Genomic DNA, 15,515 nt, shown 5'->3' on the forward strand with positions numbered 1-15,515 from the left:
TTACCTCTTATATAACCCGATTTTCAGTAGTGTATATGAAAGGTAAAGCTTTTTACCAGTTTATATGAACAGTTCTCACCTAGGTAATAGATTCAACCTTAAACAATATTAAATAAATATTGTGGGGGTTGGGTTTTTAACTCACAACCCCAGGATTCCAAGCCCTATGCCCTAACCACTACAGTAGGCCGCAACTCCCACTAAACCTCTATTCCATAGTGATAATGTGACAAGAATCAAGACACTCCTGTTTTCTTTTTGGTTTCTTTTTAAATAACAAATAATAATCAAAATATCTTTCCTTATTTTTTGTGGAAGTTTTATGCTAAAGTTCTTTACAAGTGGTGTAGAATTTGTAGCAGGTGATTTTATGCATTAATACATCAGGTGGTTTCTGAAAGTTACAAGGTTCTTTGAAATCGCTCTGAAAATTACACAGAAATGTATTAATATTAGAACATTTTATTTGTGTTTTTGAATACTTAAGTACTTTTGAATGTATGTACTTTTGAATACTTAAATGTTTTTAAAAGTGAGTACTTCAATACTTTAACTTGAGTAGATGTTTTACAGAGTAACTTGCAGTTCAGTAAGATTTCACTATGAGCATCAATACTTTTACTTAGTTACTACTGTTGGGTACTTTGTCCACCACTGGTAAATATACACAAAGTACTTTCTTTCTTACTCTCATGTTTTTGCTGTAAAACAGGAACAAAGACCAGCAGGAACTACTGAGGTACAAATCTGTAAACTCATGGTACAAGACTCCCTTTTACTTAAATGACCGCAACAACATTGCCCAAAACTATTTTTAAATGCTTGATAAAACATTAATTAAATCAGCTGCTGTTATCTAACCCTTGTGAGGGTCTAGCCTGCCAAATAAAAGCACTGATGCTTATTTTTGGCAGTATGAGACAGCAAATTTGGAGGCACCAAATGACAGTTAAAAGGTTAAAATGAAATTGAATAAAAGCAAGATTAGGTAGAATAGGTATAAATAAAGCAAGTATGTTCAATTATATCAAGGCACATAACACAAAAAATAATAGAAAAGCAAGCACTGCATGCATTTGTTCTGGAAAAAAAAGTTCAAAAACCCTAATAAAAAAGTGACCACTTTGAAAAATTCTGAGTCATTAGAAGGGAGGTATAGAGTTTTCAAATGTGTATGCTTGCAGTGAGCCTTGTAACATTAGTACATTACTTTTGTTTTATAGTAAATTTTAAAAAAGGGGTTTTACTAAAAGATGGTGCTACATGTTTTTTGTTCCAGATGATTAAATAAAGGATTAAAGAGTTTACCTTCAGGACAGTAGCATCCATCTAAGCAGGCCAGTTTGCTATCTATGCATGTTCGCTCCAGGTTACAGGATTCGGGGCAGCAGCTGATGCATTCTCTGTACTGCAGCCCCAAAGGACACTGCTTCACTGGTCACAGAAAGTAAACACAAGAGATTATATACTTTTAAACCTGTCACATTGAAACTGTGAAATAAAATGAGCTGCTATTGATTTTTTTTTCTAAATAAATCCAAAAGAACAAACCAGCTGGGCAATACAAACTTTTCAACCCACTACTTTATGTTAAAAAGGTAAGCAACCAACTACAAAACTACATTTCACACTGCAACAGCTTCACTTTTTTGCTTCTTGGTATAATGCAAAAATAGCGTACCACACTGAGGAATGTGCTGCCTCCAGTTGTGCAGTGGGTGGTCAGCATGGGCGCAGGCTCGAGCGTATTCGCTGAACACCTGGCATACCACATCTCCGCTGGGACCCGACCTTTATCGAAGGGAAAAGACAGAAAAGGACTGTTCGAGCGAAGCCAGGAAACGTGTGGTTATACAACCTGGTTCAGCGGGCTGATCCGACTGCAGCTGAAAATAACAACTCAAACAGCCTGCATTGCTGTAAACAAAAAACTTTTTACAGGGGCAGTTATGCTTGAGACAACAAATCACTGTGGTGGCTGTAGTTGTTGGAGCAGATGACTGGGACTAAATGTGTTTTATTTTAGAAAATATCTAAAACAAATGTAATATTTCACAATGAAATGAAATTAAGCAATAAACTATAACTTAGACATTCTTAACAAGGTTCCGGATGCTAAATAGTAACATTATAATGTGATCTATTCTTGCACCAGTGTTTTTTGGTTTGAATCATGTATTGTTGAACACCCAATTGTGTATTGCTTACCAGCAAGCTCATTATACACATGGGAATATAGTGATAAATAAAAAGAGGATCATCTAGATTGCTCTGCTCAAGTTAACATATGGGTTCAAAAAGAGGACACTTTACAGTGTGAAACTGGAACGCGGATTATAAACAATCACATATCCACAACATGTTCTGGGATAGGTAAAACAAGCTAACTGGAAGCTTCTGGAAAGCTTATTAATCGCTCGGACCTCATACCGACTGAAAATTAAATAAAGTAAATAAACTCCAGAACAAGGGTCAAATATCAAATGAGGAAAATGCTCAAAAAGGCTGTTTTGCTCAAAGGGATATAAAAAAAAAAAAAACTTTAACTGGAGTGTATTTTTTGTTTTGATCACAAAAAATCAATTCTGAGTTCTAATTTGTGTTCATATGTATCGTCTCAGAAAACTTTTTCAGTTGTTGTAATTATTTGAATATTCACTCATTGTGAGTGCAGAAACACATTGTATTCTAAAACTAGATTTACAGACACTGATTGAACATTTCGGTTCTATGATTTTACAGTTATCATTGATGCCCTTAATTGGTATTATGGCTTCTAAAGCAGCACTGTAACACTTTTACCACAAAAAAAATGGCACCAATTGCATAGTCTGCCTCAGTGTTTTGTAATTTGACAGCAGACCACTGTGGGCCAGCAGACTGAGAACTTATTGGGTTATTTGGAAAAAGTAGAAAATGCCACATTCATCACATCCAAGATCAGAGAACCAAACAATAAGTCTGATCAGGTGTCATACCTTTTTGTTGCCTAACAACAACTTTTTAGTGTTAGCTTTCATGCTTAAAGGGGGCTCAGACTATCCCCAATCAGCACTCTTGTTCACATGACTCATTCAGTGACAGATTTGACCCTCTAAAGAAGGTATAGTACAGTATATACAATTCTCAAATTCAGCTAATTCTTGTGTTAAATGTTACGTAGTATTACTTTAAATTGTAGATAATGTGGATAATTACAGTTTGAAATATGAATTATATGGTCAAAGGCCTGAGTTGCCAGTTGAATATAGTAAAATGATTTAAACAGGATAGATTGGAATAGTTCTTCTTACATGCAGAGGTCGTTTGAGCAGCTGGCCATGTAGGACAGAGGGCTCACAAAGTCATGGCAGCTTTGGAAAGGTGGGTCCAGCAGCATTGCGCAAACCTCCTCCACTTTCTGGAGCCAAGCAGAATCAAACAAAGAAGTTTCTCCAGATGACACTTTTAAATGTATCTGGCTTTGTTCCAGTGGCTATAAGTATTACTATTATTATTGTCTCACCAGAAGGATTTGAGTATCAACAAGAGCACAAGGCGATAAGAAGTCAGTCGAAACCTGGGTACATCTGCCCTGGTGGGGCTCCATCTCCATCCAGCTGTTCCCAAACATCTCTACATTCTGGCTTAGCACACCTGAAAGGCAGGGAAACTCTTTAAGGGACTGTTGTTATCTTTGTTTTTAAGGGTAATAAAAGTAAAAAAAAAAATACTCTCTTTGTATAAGGTCTGTTAATTAACAGTTGATATAACTCCCATAACGAAACAAACTGTCTCACCGTAGCTTGTCTTCAGGTCATCCTGAACGTCTGCATTAAAGTTGCCACACAGGCCGCAAGTTCGGCCCACAAACTCTGGGCTGAGTTTAATGTAGACTGAGCCACGTAGTCCCTCCCAGGCCAAGGTGAAACCCAACTGCTGCGTCACCACCACATACTGGGAAATCTGCTCCAGCTGCAGGTCATGGATGCGATGAGGCAGCTGCAGACTAAACAGACAGTGGGCTGATTTTAATACCTGAAGTATAAAAGTAAAGCACATGGATAGCAGGCATTGGGTATACTACTAACCTTTGGCCTTTGAATGTGGTGCTGGTGGCATACAATCGTATCTCGCCTTCCCATGGGAGAAAGACACTAACAAACCGCTGACAGGTGTAGGGCGCAGAGCTGCAGTCTGGGTCATTATGGACCTGTACACATACAGATTCAGAATGAATAAAATGATCTATCCATTAGCTAAAAGCATGTAATGTCAAATGATGGACAAATTCTTGGCTTTAGAAACTGCTGCAATGCTGCTGCAAGCATTATTTGAATCACAGTCCTCCACTGGTGTAGGAAGATTTCTTAAGTAAGTATTAGGAGTATGCAGTTGTGCACAAATGCATTGAAATAAGTGGTATTTACTTTTTAAAGATTATTATCACTCTGCCGTTTTTTTGTTTTACATGATCTTGAACCAAGCACAGGATTACCGAACTTGATGAAACTGAATTCAATTTTTAAGTCAATAGAACCTGCACACTAGAGAAATTATCCAGCTAACCTTACTTTCTTTATTCAAAAAAGCAAAAGTAATCTAAAGTTTATCTCTCCATTTCCTCTATACAGAGCTTCGTAATATATTGTGGACATATCTTCATAGCAGCATCAGTCTGTGTGATAATGAAACTGCAAAGAAGTGTTAAAAAGGTAGGTGTCTGATACTTTATTCCAAGGTAATGAACTAGCAGTTTGTCCATACAGTTTTAAGGTTATTGACAGTCTTCCTGGAGTGACCACAGATAGCATTGTAGAAGTCAAAGGTCACAGGCTGTTAGAAGCACAAATGAGGTACTTTTTGCAGCTGAAAGTATCCTAATATTTAGCAATAATATCACAATGGCATAGTATTTAGAAATTGGCCACCTCAGATTATATGTACAACAGGGATAAGCAGAGAAATTATCCTGCACCTGAAATGCATTCTATCTCTCTTAACATTTATCACAGAACAGCCACAATAATAGCAACTTAGTTTAGCCTTTGGTTTACTGTACATTAGCGATGACGATTTTTATCTAAAGAGCAACAGGGACCTCCTAGTGCTGTAAACTTGGTTGCTTGTTCGTTTTAGTTTTATTTCAGTCCATTTATGGTATTTGACTATTAAAGTCAAAGAAACTTTAATGAAATCTGTTTAACTGAAATTGAATCGAAATTGAACATTTTTAAATGGATATTATCTATGGCCAGAGTTAATGCAAAATTATTCTGATAACGTAATTCATACACAAGGTAATCTAAAGGTAAAGGACATCAGAACTTTCATTGTATTTTCTAATCTTTTCTAATAGGATTTACTCTACAGTAGCATATCTGCAAAGGTATTTACAACTCTTGAATTTTTTACTTAAAGCTATTTAATTTGAAGGAACAACACAAAGTAGTTTACCATTTGCTCATATTCAATTCAATAATGTGTTGTATGGAAGTGTTGTAGACACTTATTTTTAGAGACAAGTTTGATTGGCTGGACAGTGCCATTATTTATAGGAAGCGGGTTTAATCACTAAAGCCGGGCGTACATTGTGCGATTTTCCAGTCATGCGTGAATCTTTCGATCTGGCCAACTTTCAGCCTGATCGTGCATCGTGACTCGTGTAGTTTACAGGGGGGCACGAGCGGCGAACAGCCTCTCACGACCATCTCCAAATCAGGAATCGTGAGGTCGGGAGAAAATCAAACATGTTTGATTTTCTCCCGACCTCACGATCCGTCGTGGACAAATCGCTCAGACAAGGATTCTTCTTTTTCTTCTTCCTCTCAGATGTAAATACAGCAGCATGGCAGGGATGCAATGAGTGAAATTGAGTTCCTTCTGTAAAATTGACAGACCGTAGTAGCCACGTTTGCTCAGCCGTGTCTTTGTCCAAATACGTTGTTGCCTTTTTCTTTTTAGGGCTTTCAGCAAAAATTTGCACAAATTACCAAGGCAGAGCATTTCACTCTAGTGAGCTTAATATTCCCCTTCTATTTGTTTGGCTTCCGGATCGACGAGTCAGAGCAGCTCCATCTTACTGCGGAGCTGAGTCCGACGTGGTTTTTTAGTCGTACAGTGTGAGCAGGTAGATCGCATGAGTTGTGAACTCACACTGTACGACTAAACCCTTCGTACAGTGTAAGCAGTAGCTGCATGCAACGATTGAAAAAAATCACACAGTGTACGCCCAGCTTAAGTTTGCCATATTAACTAATGCATTGACATGCTTTGTCCGGACCATTTAAATTTTAGTTCTGGTTTAGGGTTGTTGTCCTGATGGAAGGTGGCACACCAATTTCATGGTTTTGGCTGCCTCTAATTTTTTTCTTCTAGTGTTGGCCTGTTTTATCTTATGTGTATTCAGGGTGATGCATGGTGTTTGTTACACACCATTTTGTATGTGGTTGGCGTAAAAGTAACATTTTAGTGTCATCTAACCAGATCACCTCTTAAAAAAATTGAAAAAGAATTTTTTTTCTTACAAATTATGAAAGATGTTGGGATTTTGCTCTATTATAGTCTTGTTTTTATAGTACCCATATGCTTTCATTTGCCTATTTAGACATGCTTGAATTTTCCTACTGTCACACAACAGCAGAAAATGTCCACTCTATTCTATAAGTTAAACCAACTTTAAACTTCACAACTTTCTTTCTGGACAGTCAGCTGTGTTCCCATCCTTCAAAAAGCTGTTCGTTCATTATTGTTCTCTAACAAATCTCTGATCCCTCATTCACACAGACTCCTTAATCCATGTGTCCTTTTTTCTGTCGCAAATAGAAGCCTATTGGTACTGAATGAAGCAGTGACGTGCGGTGAGGTTCATAGCTGGTGAGGCACTGACGTCATCAGAATCAGATTTGCAAATAGATGCATAGATTGACAGCAGTTTACAGGTTATGTTTCACTTCTGCATCCTTACACATACAAACTGTAGCTCACAAAACACACATTTCCTTAAAAAACAAAACAAAATAAATGTTATTACTGTCTTACCTTTACTTATAAATGAATAGAAGTCCTCCTTATCTTCCTTCAGTTTTAAAAGTCTCTCTGTCTCAATGGAGATCACTGCCAGGGAAGAAAGCCTTCCTTGATCCGTCCTGTTCCTGCCTTATGTTTTCAGTCTCTTGAGCACCCCCTGCCATGAGGCAAGAGAACTGCCTGCCTCACCTCGAACTTGTTCTCTGCCGTTTATAATCGCTCATTACACGAAACACGTTACACAAACACAGTTGGTGACAAAAAGCTCTGTACATTATATACATAAGCCAAATTATTAGAAATAAGTTCACATATTACATTTGTTTAAACTATTTTATTGACGCCGTACAGCAACATGCTCTCTCCGCTTTGCAGCCAGCGCAGAGCCAGGGGTTGCGCAATCCAAGTCGAGGCAGAGCTCGCTGCTGCCTCACCGGCATCGCTTCCAAGCATTTGAATGGGAAAATAAGAAAATTCAGTGATTTTGAACAAATAAAAATCGAAATTGGTGAAGCTACATGAAAAATGAATATTTTTTAGTACAAACCACCGGATGAATATAACAATTTAAATTACTTTATGATTATATATTTTCTTTCTTTCCATGATGGCTGGTGAGGCACTGCCTCACCTGCCTCCCCTGACCGCACGTCACTGGAATGAAGTAATGTCAACATTGAGAATTTGGTGGGATTGAGTATACCCAGACCAAATACTGGAAAAGGGACGTAAGAGAACATGACTGATTTGTTTGTTCTTATATATAAGCATCCAACATTGTTACAAATACAGAGGAGCCAAACTTCTAATAAAAAAATTGTTAAAATGTATTTTCTAAACTCTCAGCTAACATGTATCCTACATATACAGCTAGATGATGTTTGTTGTCAAGCCATTTATAAATAAAATGGCAGAATCAGACATAAAGAGTGGGACAAATCTAAATTTTTAGGATTTTGACCATTACCACAAAATCAAATGCTCAGTTTCAAAATGAAAGCTTATAAACAGTTTTGAATTTTGTGATACTTTCAAAAGCGCTGGTTTGTCTACCTGGAAGAACATACGTCCTAAATGTGTGTGATGAGGCTTTTATTTGTGTGTTTTATTTGTGCTTTTATTTGTTAAAATGACATGTTCTGTAATTATTAAAAGTCATGCTCATAATATGTACATCTTCAAGTTTTCCCAGGCAAAGGTACAGTATCTACTGCCTTTGATAGAAACAAAGCTCTTTTCTGTTCCACTTAGCTTCGAGGAATTCTGTCAAATTGCGGTATTTAAACGTAATTGACTCAAATTACCCTTTGAATTAACTTAAGGACAATCTTTCCTCAGGCTGGGATTGATACTCGCAGAATCCAAACCTTACTGAAAAGCTTGTCGAAAGCCTCCCCGGCTTAAGGAGTGCAATGCATGAAAACACTGAGCTTTTCAAAATCAGTAGACTTGTTTAGTCTGTACTAACCTGGACAACAATGCTTGCTTGCGTGGTTGCTTCACAGTCCCTAAGGAGTGTATACGTGCATCTGCCAGGGAAGTAGAAGTAGAGACCATCAAAGGTCTCAAAGTTGTACTGGCCCCAAGTCCTACAGGTCATCTCCCTCTCAAAGCCAAGATTTGGAACTGGGGACATAGAAATATAAAAGTAAAATGAGATCCCTCCTTAATTTATAAGAGCAGAGAAAATCCTGGGATAACTGGGTAAAATTGTTATATGACATAAAACTGCACTGACTTTAAAAACAGTATCATAACACAAAAGTTTACATTTCAAAATGTTCTCTTATCTTCATAGGCTGAAATTTAAGGACAGATTCAACAAGGTACCAAGCACCCATGCCATTTTTATTCAGTGAAATTGGCAGCAAGCTTCTCTGTTATTCTAATAAGTTATATTATGACTGTATCTATTTGTTTTTGATTAAAAAGAAACAGAAAATAGTATATTTTCTTTTAACAATATTGCCTCACATGTAATCTTTAAAAAATCAAAGCAAAACCTTTTTCTTTCCAAACATTTTATTCAAGCAGAGCACTAAGAAGACCTCTTATGCCGATGATATTGTGATGTTATCACTAAAATTATGTTTTGCTGAACAGCTTTAATTTCATAATACCATGACTCCCCAACTAGGGAAAGTTAAAATATCTGGGGTATGAGAGTCCCAGCTTGTAAACAGATGGTATATGGGTTAGTAGTGGGTAAACATTCTTTATAAAAGGAAGAAAGACCTACTTCCTATGTATTCCAGGATTAAACCATTGTTTTGCGTGACTCTGTTAAGCTGAAGATAAATATACTTGAATTAAGAGATTTTGGAGAAGTTTGTATGACGTGTATGTTTGAGGTTACCTGTCTGACATCTGTGCCCAGTGGCCTGAAACAAGCTGCAGTCACATGACTCTGATAAAATGCACTGTCCTCCATTGAGGCAGGGATACTCACATGGCTCCCCTGAGAGAAAAATTAAAACATTGTAATTATCATGCAGCCATACAAACATTTTAAGGGCATTATGTTCTTATTTTCTTTTATTTCAAGTTTTGTACTGCATTTTATATTCTCTCCAAGAAAGTTCTTCAATTTTAAACAGATAAACTACTTATACTACTTATAATACTTTGGTCAAAAAAGAAGAAAAATCCCTCTCTACAATCTAAATCCCATCTGTTTAGACTTGTTGAGCATCAGTTAACATTCTGTACGATGAATACATCCCCAGCCAGCAAAGATGGGCCCTCAACTTACATAAACACCATATGCTATATGTCAATCTGGTTTCCTAACCAGTCAAGCACAACATGCATAAAAGGACAGGTATTATTGAATGGATAGTAGAGATCATTTTAGGCTGACCCATCAGATAATAGTTATTTTCCTTCTGTCCTGTCTGAGTGCAAGATTACATTATTGCTTCATCTGTCACTGAAATTGAAAACTCTATATATGTTGTTTAAAAGGCTTTGCAATGTTGAAAACTAAAATGTTTTCTATTATAGAAATATAGTTACAAACTATACAGCTGGTCGCTGCTTAGATATCTTAATGACATCGATACAAAAAAAATAGGTCTAGGGCTTAAATAATTAAATGCCTAGCCCATATTAGCCCATATATCTAATGCCCCTTATTATTTTATAGAACTTTGATAAACTTAATGTTTATATTAAATATTATAAAATAATCTGTTATTTATCTCTATTTTCTTGACAATTATCTTTCAGTTTCTTTGGCTAAATAAAGATAAAACAATACACCTAAACGCAACAAAGATATTTAGCAATTTGTTGTTCTAATGTTTTTCTCAGAAAACTCTATTTTTGTAAATATTACAGTTAAAAGTTAGTCTGCCAGAATGTCTTATATAAGTAGAGATGTACCGATCGGATATAGGCTCCAATATCGACTTATTTAATATTAATCAGATATCAACGATCAGATTGAAGATTCAGTCCAGTTCATTTTACATGGAGCTGTTATTTCTTATTTTTCGCTGTTTATTTTTCATAAATAATAAAAAGTACAGTGATATCTTTGAATTTGTTACTATATCTTTTTTTTTACCTAACCTTCACTCCCATGGTAAGATATGTTGTTCATTTATTCAACAGTTAAATTGGATCGGTATCGGATATCGGTTAATATGCTTAGCCTAGGTATCGATATTGGACTGGGTCAGAAAAAATTGGATCCATGCATCTCTAATTATAAGATTAAAGAAATACCACACAAACTGCCATCAGGTAGTAGTTTAGGTAGTAGTGGAGGAAATTTGATTTTAATGAATATTTATACATTTTAGGGTTATTATTTTAGGAAACTGTATTTGTCATTTTTTTAAGATGCAAAGGAATATTGAATATAAACAGTTATAGATTTTGATCTCAAACAAGTTTAAAAGGAAAAAATGAAAACAAACAAAAGAAAAATAGCAGAGAACCGCAGTGCACTTTGTGCCACATCCAACCCAATCATTAGCGGTAAAAGGGACAATGGAAAACAATAGAAGAAAATACTTTTTGTCTCAACGTGGAGACATGCATGTATTTCAGCAGCAAATGTATAGGAAATGTAAGCATGCAGATACACACAAAGGCAAAAAATGTTTTTAAATAGCGAGAGTAGAAATCTGCAGTAAGGTTAAATATACAAAATAAGAAGAAATACTAAACATGCATTATTTATTAAAAATAGTGGAATCAAGAAATCATAGCAGTTTGCAACTGAACCAGGTCAATACCAATAAATGTGCAAACAGACATTTCTTTCTTCTAAATCTTTGTAATCTTACCTGGAATTCTACGCTTGGATGACTTCAGGGCTTCCTTTGCCTGTCTTGTGAGCTGCGAGACATTGACTGGACGATCATCAGATGAAAGGGCTTCACTGACTGAATTTCCTGATATTGTTAATCCAGTCGCCAACTGCGGTGATGAAGACCCATTAGGTGACTGGTCTGTGTTTGTCAAATTAAGCTGGGTATGATTGTTTGATATCAGGTTGTGAGATGTAATCTGTGAAGCCGCTGAACTTGTCACTGGAGGTTCAGTTGAAACTATGGTAGCTGGAGATTGATTAGAAAATGTTGTGAGGAAGGGCTGGCTTGTTAAGTTTGAAGAAGTTCTAAAGGGGCTCAGTGGCATTTGGCTGGATGGCAAATGGGTTGATTTTGTTGTACTATCCACTGAAAAAGAAATCCTGGGAGGTAATCTACCAACTGGTGACTGGCTAACAGGTTCTGTCTGTTTCAGGGATTGTCCAGACTTTGCTGTGTTTATTGGTGAAGGATTAGATCCAGTATTTTTAGGTGTAGATTTTTTGGACACTTGTTTAGCAGGTATTTGTTTTTCTTTTGGGGAGCTACCAGACTTCTTTTGGGCTAATGTTGTACTCTCTACTTGTTGGCTGGAGTGTTTTGTCTTCTTCGCAAGTTCATTTGGTACAGTTGCACTGTGCTTTAATGGAGTCTGTTTGAGGTCTGTTGCCTTAGTTGGCCTTGGTCTGGATGGTGTTATACTTTCAGACAATTTGGACATTGCTGGTGTGGATGGAGATAGGGCTATAGTGGTTGGTAACTGGCTGGTTTCTCTTAGTTTCTCTATGGCCTGGTTGTCCATTGCTGCCCTGCTTGAAGTTTTTCCTCTTGCCGTTGTTGCAGTTGTTATTTCTCTATTGTCTAATGCAGCATTGGTTGGCATTGGGTTTGTTGGATTGCTTGAAGCTCCTGAGTCATTGTTTGGGGCGGTTGTGATGGGTGGTTGTTTGGCTGATGGTTTGGTGGATAGTGGCTGGCTGAATGGTCCCTCTTTGTTGTGCACCTTGTTGTTTGGTGTCATGTTAGTAGGTGTTTCGCTTTCTTTATTTGTCCAGTTTTGTAGCTGTTTTTCCGTAATTTCAGATGTTTGATTAATTGATGCAACAGTGGATGTTGTTTGTTTAGAAATCACGTTGGGGCTTGACAGTTGGCCAGATGATTTATTGGTTGTCAGTTGTTGGGTCAATGATGAATCGTTAACCTTAGATAAGCCTGTTATTACATTCTCAATAGATGCTTCATTAGACAAGGTTGTGCTGCTTTTTGATTTAATAGTATCTTTTGTGAAGCTTGCCAAAGTTTTTGTTGACTGGCTGGTTGTTTCCGATTGGCTACTGGAAACTAGATCAGTTTGGGATTCATCTGACTGAGCTGTCTCAGTCATTTGGCTGCCTGATGCTGTTGAAGACCATTTTTCAAACAATGGTATTGGAGTGACTTTTGGATGGCTGGATGATGAAGATTTTGTTGACGGTAGAATTGCGAAAATTGTGCTGCTTAGGGAGGGATTAGTATTTTCTGTGGTATGTCCTGATTGGCTGGCTTGTCCAACAGTGTCTTGGGACTGGGAGTTTTTTGTTGACTGACTGGCAGAAGCAGAGTTGGTTTGGGACAGGACTCGGTTAGTTGCTTGGCTCATTGATGCTGCTTCAATGCTTTGCTGAGTGGGGGGTAATGGATTAACGTCCGACTTACTGTCTGTTGCAACAGCTGACAGATCAGATTGTTTGGGTGGGGTAGTTCTGCGTGAGGATGGATCAGGTGAGAATGTGTTGACAGGTAACTGAGTGATTGCTGGTTGTTTGGTTGGCACTGTGCTGGTTTGGGGTCGGCTTGATTTTCCAGCCTTAGTGTTATTTTCTATATAATTTTCTTCATCTTGGTTACCGGTTATTGTCTTTGATGATGTTTGACCAGATTCCCCCATGGGTAAAGATGATCGGTCGGTGCTTTGATTCCATGAATCATTTTGTATCCTGTCTATCCTGACAGAGGTCAGATTGGACACAACCAGTGATTCCCTCGAGGCAGAAGTGTTTGTTTCTAAAGAAGTGCCTGAAGGGAGGTCCTTCAAAGAAGAGAGAGTTAATCAGTAGCTGTTACCTGTAATATTTGCTGCCATTTGGTCACAAGTTATATAGTAAAGTTTTTAATGATTGAATTAATTTTGTCAATAAGATCTCAAAGAAATACTGGAAACAAATATTATCTGTCAAATATCTCCTCTACTGTATAACAGATTTATGCTTGGTAAAATATTCCTCTTTGAGTTTTGTCACCAACTAGGAGCAGAGAGGATGGAAGAAAGATGGTTTAGGACAGAGGATGCTTGAAATAGGAAGCCTTTGTTGTTGATTCTTTGTGAAACAGCTTTTTTCATCCAGGTTATCTGAGACTCGCTCTCCATTTTGTGGCATAATTAGATGTTTGATGTCTGTTCATTTGAAATTTGTAATCATGGGATGCTTTTGGCATGTTGAATTATTCTATGCTTGAAACCTCAATCAGGTCCCAGCTTGTAAACAACCTCGATCAGGAGCCGTCATATAAGAACTACCTCCAGAAATATAATAAAAATATCTTTGCATTAAAATGATAAAAAGTTAGAAATGCAAAGTATCATGAAATCAAGTTTGGAAAGATTTTTGGTTAAATGGCTTTCATTAACCAACTGGACCACCTTGTTCCAACAATTTGAGCCTCCTTCGATACTCTAGCCCTAAAAAGGAGCTTTCATCTCAATGAGCATGAACAAAGCAGATGGTAGAGGGCTAAGGTGGGAGCGTGACCACAAATTATTAATCACTGATCAGTATCAGTGATCTGAAAACAGAGCAGACACATGGTAGTGATGAGTAAAAATTTGCTTTTAACTTGAAAGCAGTTGCAACTAGTTGTATTCTTCATTTATGAGCTCCCATAGTTTGGACTTGATTCTCATGTCTCCTTGTGCCGAGGGGATGCCAGACAAAAGGGAGACCAGATAAAGGCTCAGATGGAGGAAAAGAGAGACAACAGAGCAGCTACTGAATAATCCTGTTGGGACACGTTAACATGTGAGCTGGTAAGGAACAAATGTATCTGGGGAATAACTCTACTTCAGCATCATGACATGTTTACTCTTAAAATCCTTTATAGTGCCCAACACAAGTATTATATATAAAAATATTTAATTCTGTCTTTACAATTAAAAACACTTTGTACATTAATCAGTGACGTGTGGTCAGGCGAGGCGGGGTCTGATTAGTAAATTTAATGTTTTAAAGATGAGAGGAAAAAAAACTTGATTATTTCTTAAAACCAAATTATTTTCTAAATGGATTTTCAGTGATAATAGGAAGTCTTAGAAAGAGGAAGTAAAAACAACTCTGGGGCTTTAAATTGTATAAATACTCTTTTCTAAGTGTGAGGAACCAAAAAGAATTAGGAACTACACAGAATGAATTATTGTTAAATAAGCAGCATTAACTGAACACCAGCGACATGAAGGTTCAGAGCTGTAGGTTTAAAATACTGATTAATGAGACTTGTTTCTTGGACTTGTAAATAAAGGTAGAATTGAACTACAATTGAGCCAATTATATCGTAATTAAAAACTTTTAAAAATAACTAAATGTACCAGTAAGGTAAAGCTAAAATATAAACTTATTTTGGGTTCATATAATTCTGTTTAAGGCTGCAGAGGACTCAGTGCTTTACCAGTCATGAACTTATTAATACATCACTGATAAAGTATTTCTTTGGCTAATCAAGAGAAAGTAGTGCATGATACTGAAGTGTAAGAAAAATAATGTATGATCTGTAAATGTTTTACAAATAACAAATCAGAAAAGCACTGTGTGTATTTGTATTATTTAACTTTGAGTTTAATCAATTTGTAGAATCCCCTTTTAATTTCATTTTGAAGTTTGCATCTAAAACATTTTCAAAAAAGGGTTAAAAGTTTCTGTTCCACTGATGTCATGCTTTAAATTAAATAATTCAATTCTCACTCCAAATTCTTTTTTTTTAATTTTTTTTAAGTGAACATCTACTCCATGATTAGTTTTTGCTCCATCCATCTTCTTTAGCAACTCTAGTTTCTGCTACCTTTAGTGATAAAAAAAAAGCATCCCAAGAATATTGTGCTACTACCATGATCATTATTGCAGCATACCCCATTTAGAATCCGGAAATGAATGTTGTTTA

At 36.7% G+C, this 15,515-nt stretch overlaps 1 protein-coding gene across 1 annotated transcript in view; it reads right to left on the reverse strand.

Moving 5' to 3' along the window:
* otog (otogelin) overlaps positions 1 to 13,391 on the reverse strand; it is a 74,442-nt gene extending 61,051 nt beyond the window's left edge. Inside the window, exons 1-9 of the mRNA XM_038267966.1 lie at positions 11,304 to 13,391; positions 9,365 to 9,466; positions 8,477 to 8,634; positions 4,071 to 4,192; positions 3,780 to 3,988; positions 3,506 to 3,636; positions 3,294 to 3,400; positions 1,682 to 1,791; positions 1,309 to 1,434 (exon numbers count right to left, since the gene is read on the reverse strand). Of these exons, the coding sequence (XP_038123894.1) occupies positions 1,309 to 1,434; positions 1,682 to 1,791; positions 3,294 to 3,400; positions 3,506 to 3,636; positions 3,780 to 3,988; positions 4,071 to 4,192; positions 8,477 to 8,634; positions 9,365 to 9,466; positions 11,304 to 13,254 (3,016 nt within the window). The 5' untranslated portion in view covers positions 13,255 to 13,391. The remainder of the gene's footprint in view (positions 1 to 1,308; positions 1,435 to 1,681; positions 1,792 to 3,293; positions 3,401 to 3,505; positions 3,637 to 3,779; positions 3,989 to 4,070; positions 4,193 to 8,476; positions 8,635 to 9,364; positions 9,467 to 11,303) is intronic.
* Between the last annotated feature and the right edge of the window lie 2,124 nt (positions 13,392 to 15,515).

The sequence above is a fragment of the Cyprinodon tularosa genome, unplaced genomic scaffold, assembly GCF_016077235.1.
Source record: "Cyprinodon tularosa strain WSP-4 unplaced genomic scaffold, ASM1607723v1 ctg100, whole genome shotgun sequence".
Taxonomy (NCBI): Eukaryota; Metazoa; Chordata; class Actinopteri; order Cyprinodontiformes; family Cyprinodontidae; genus Cyprinodon; species Cyprinodon tularosa.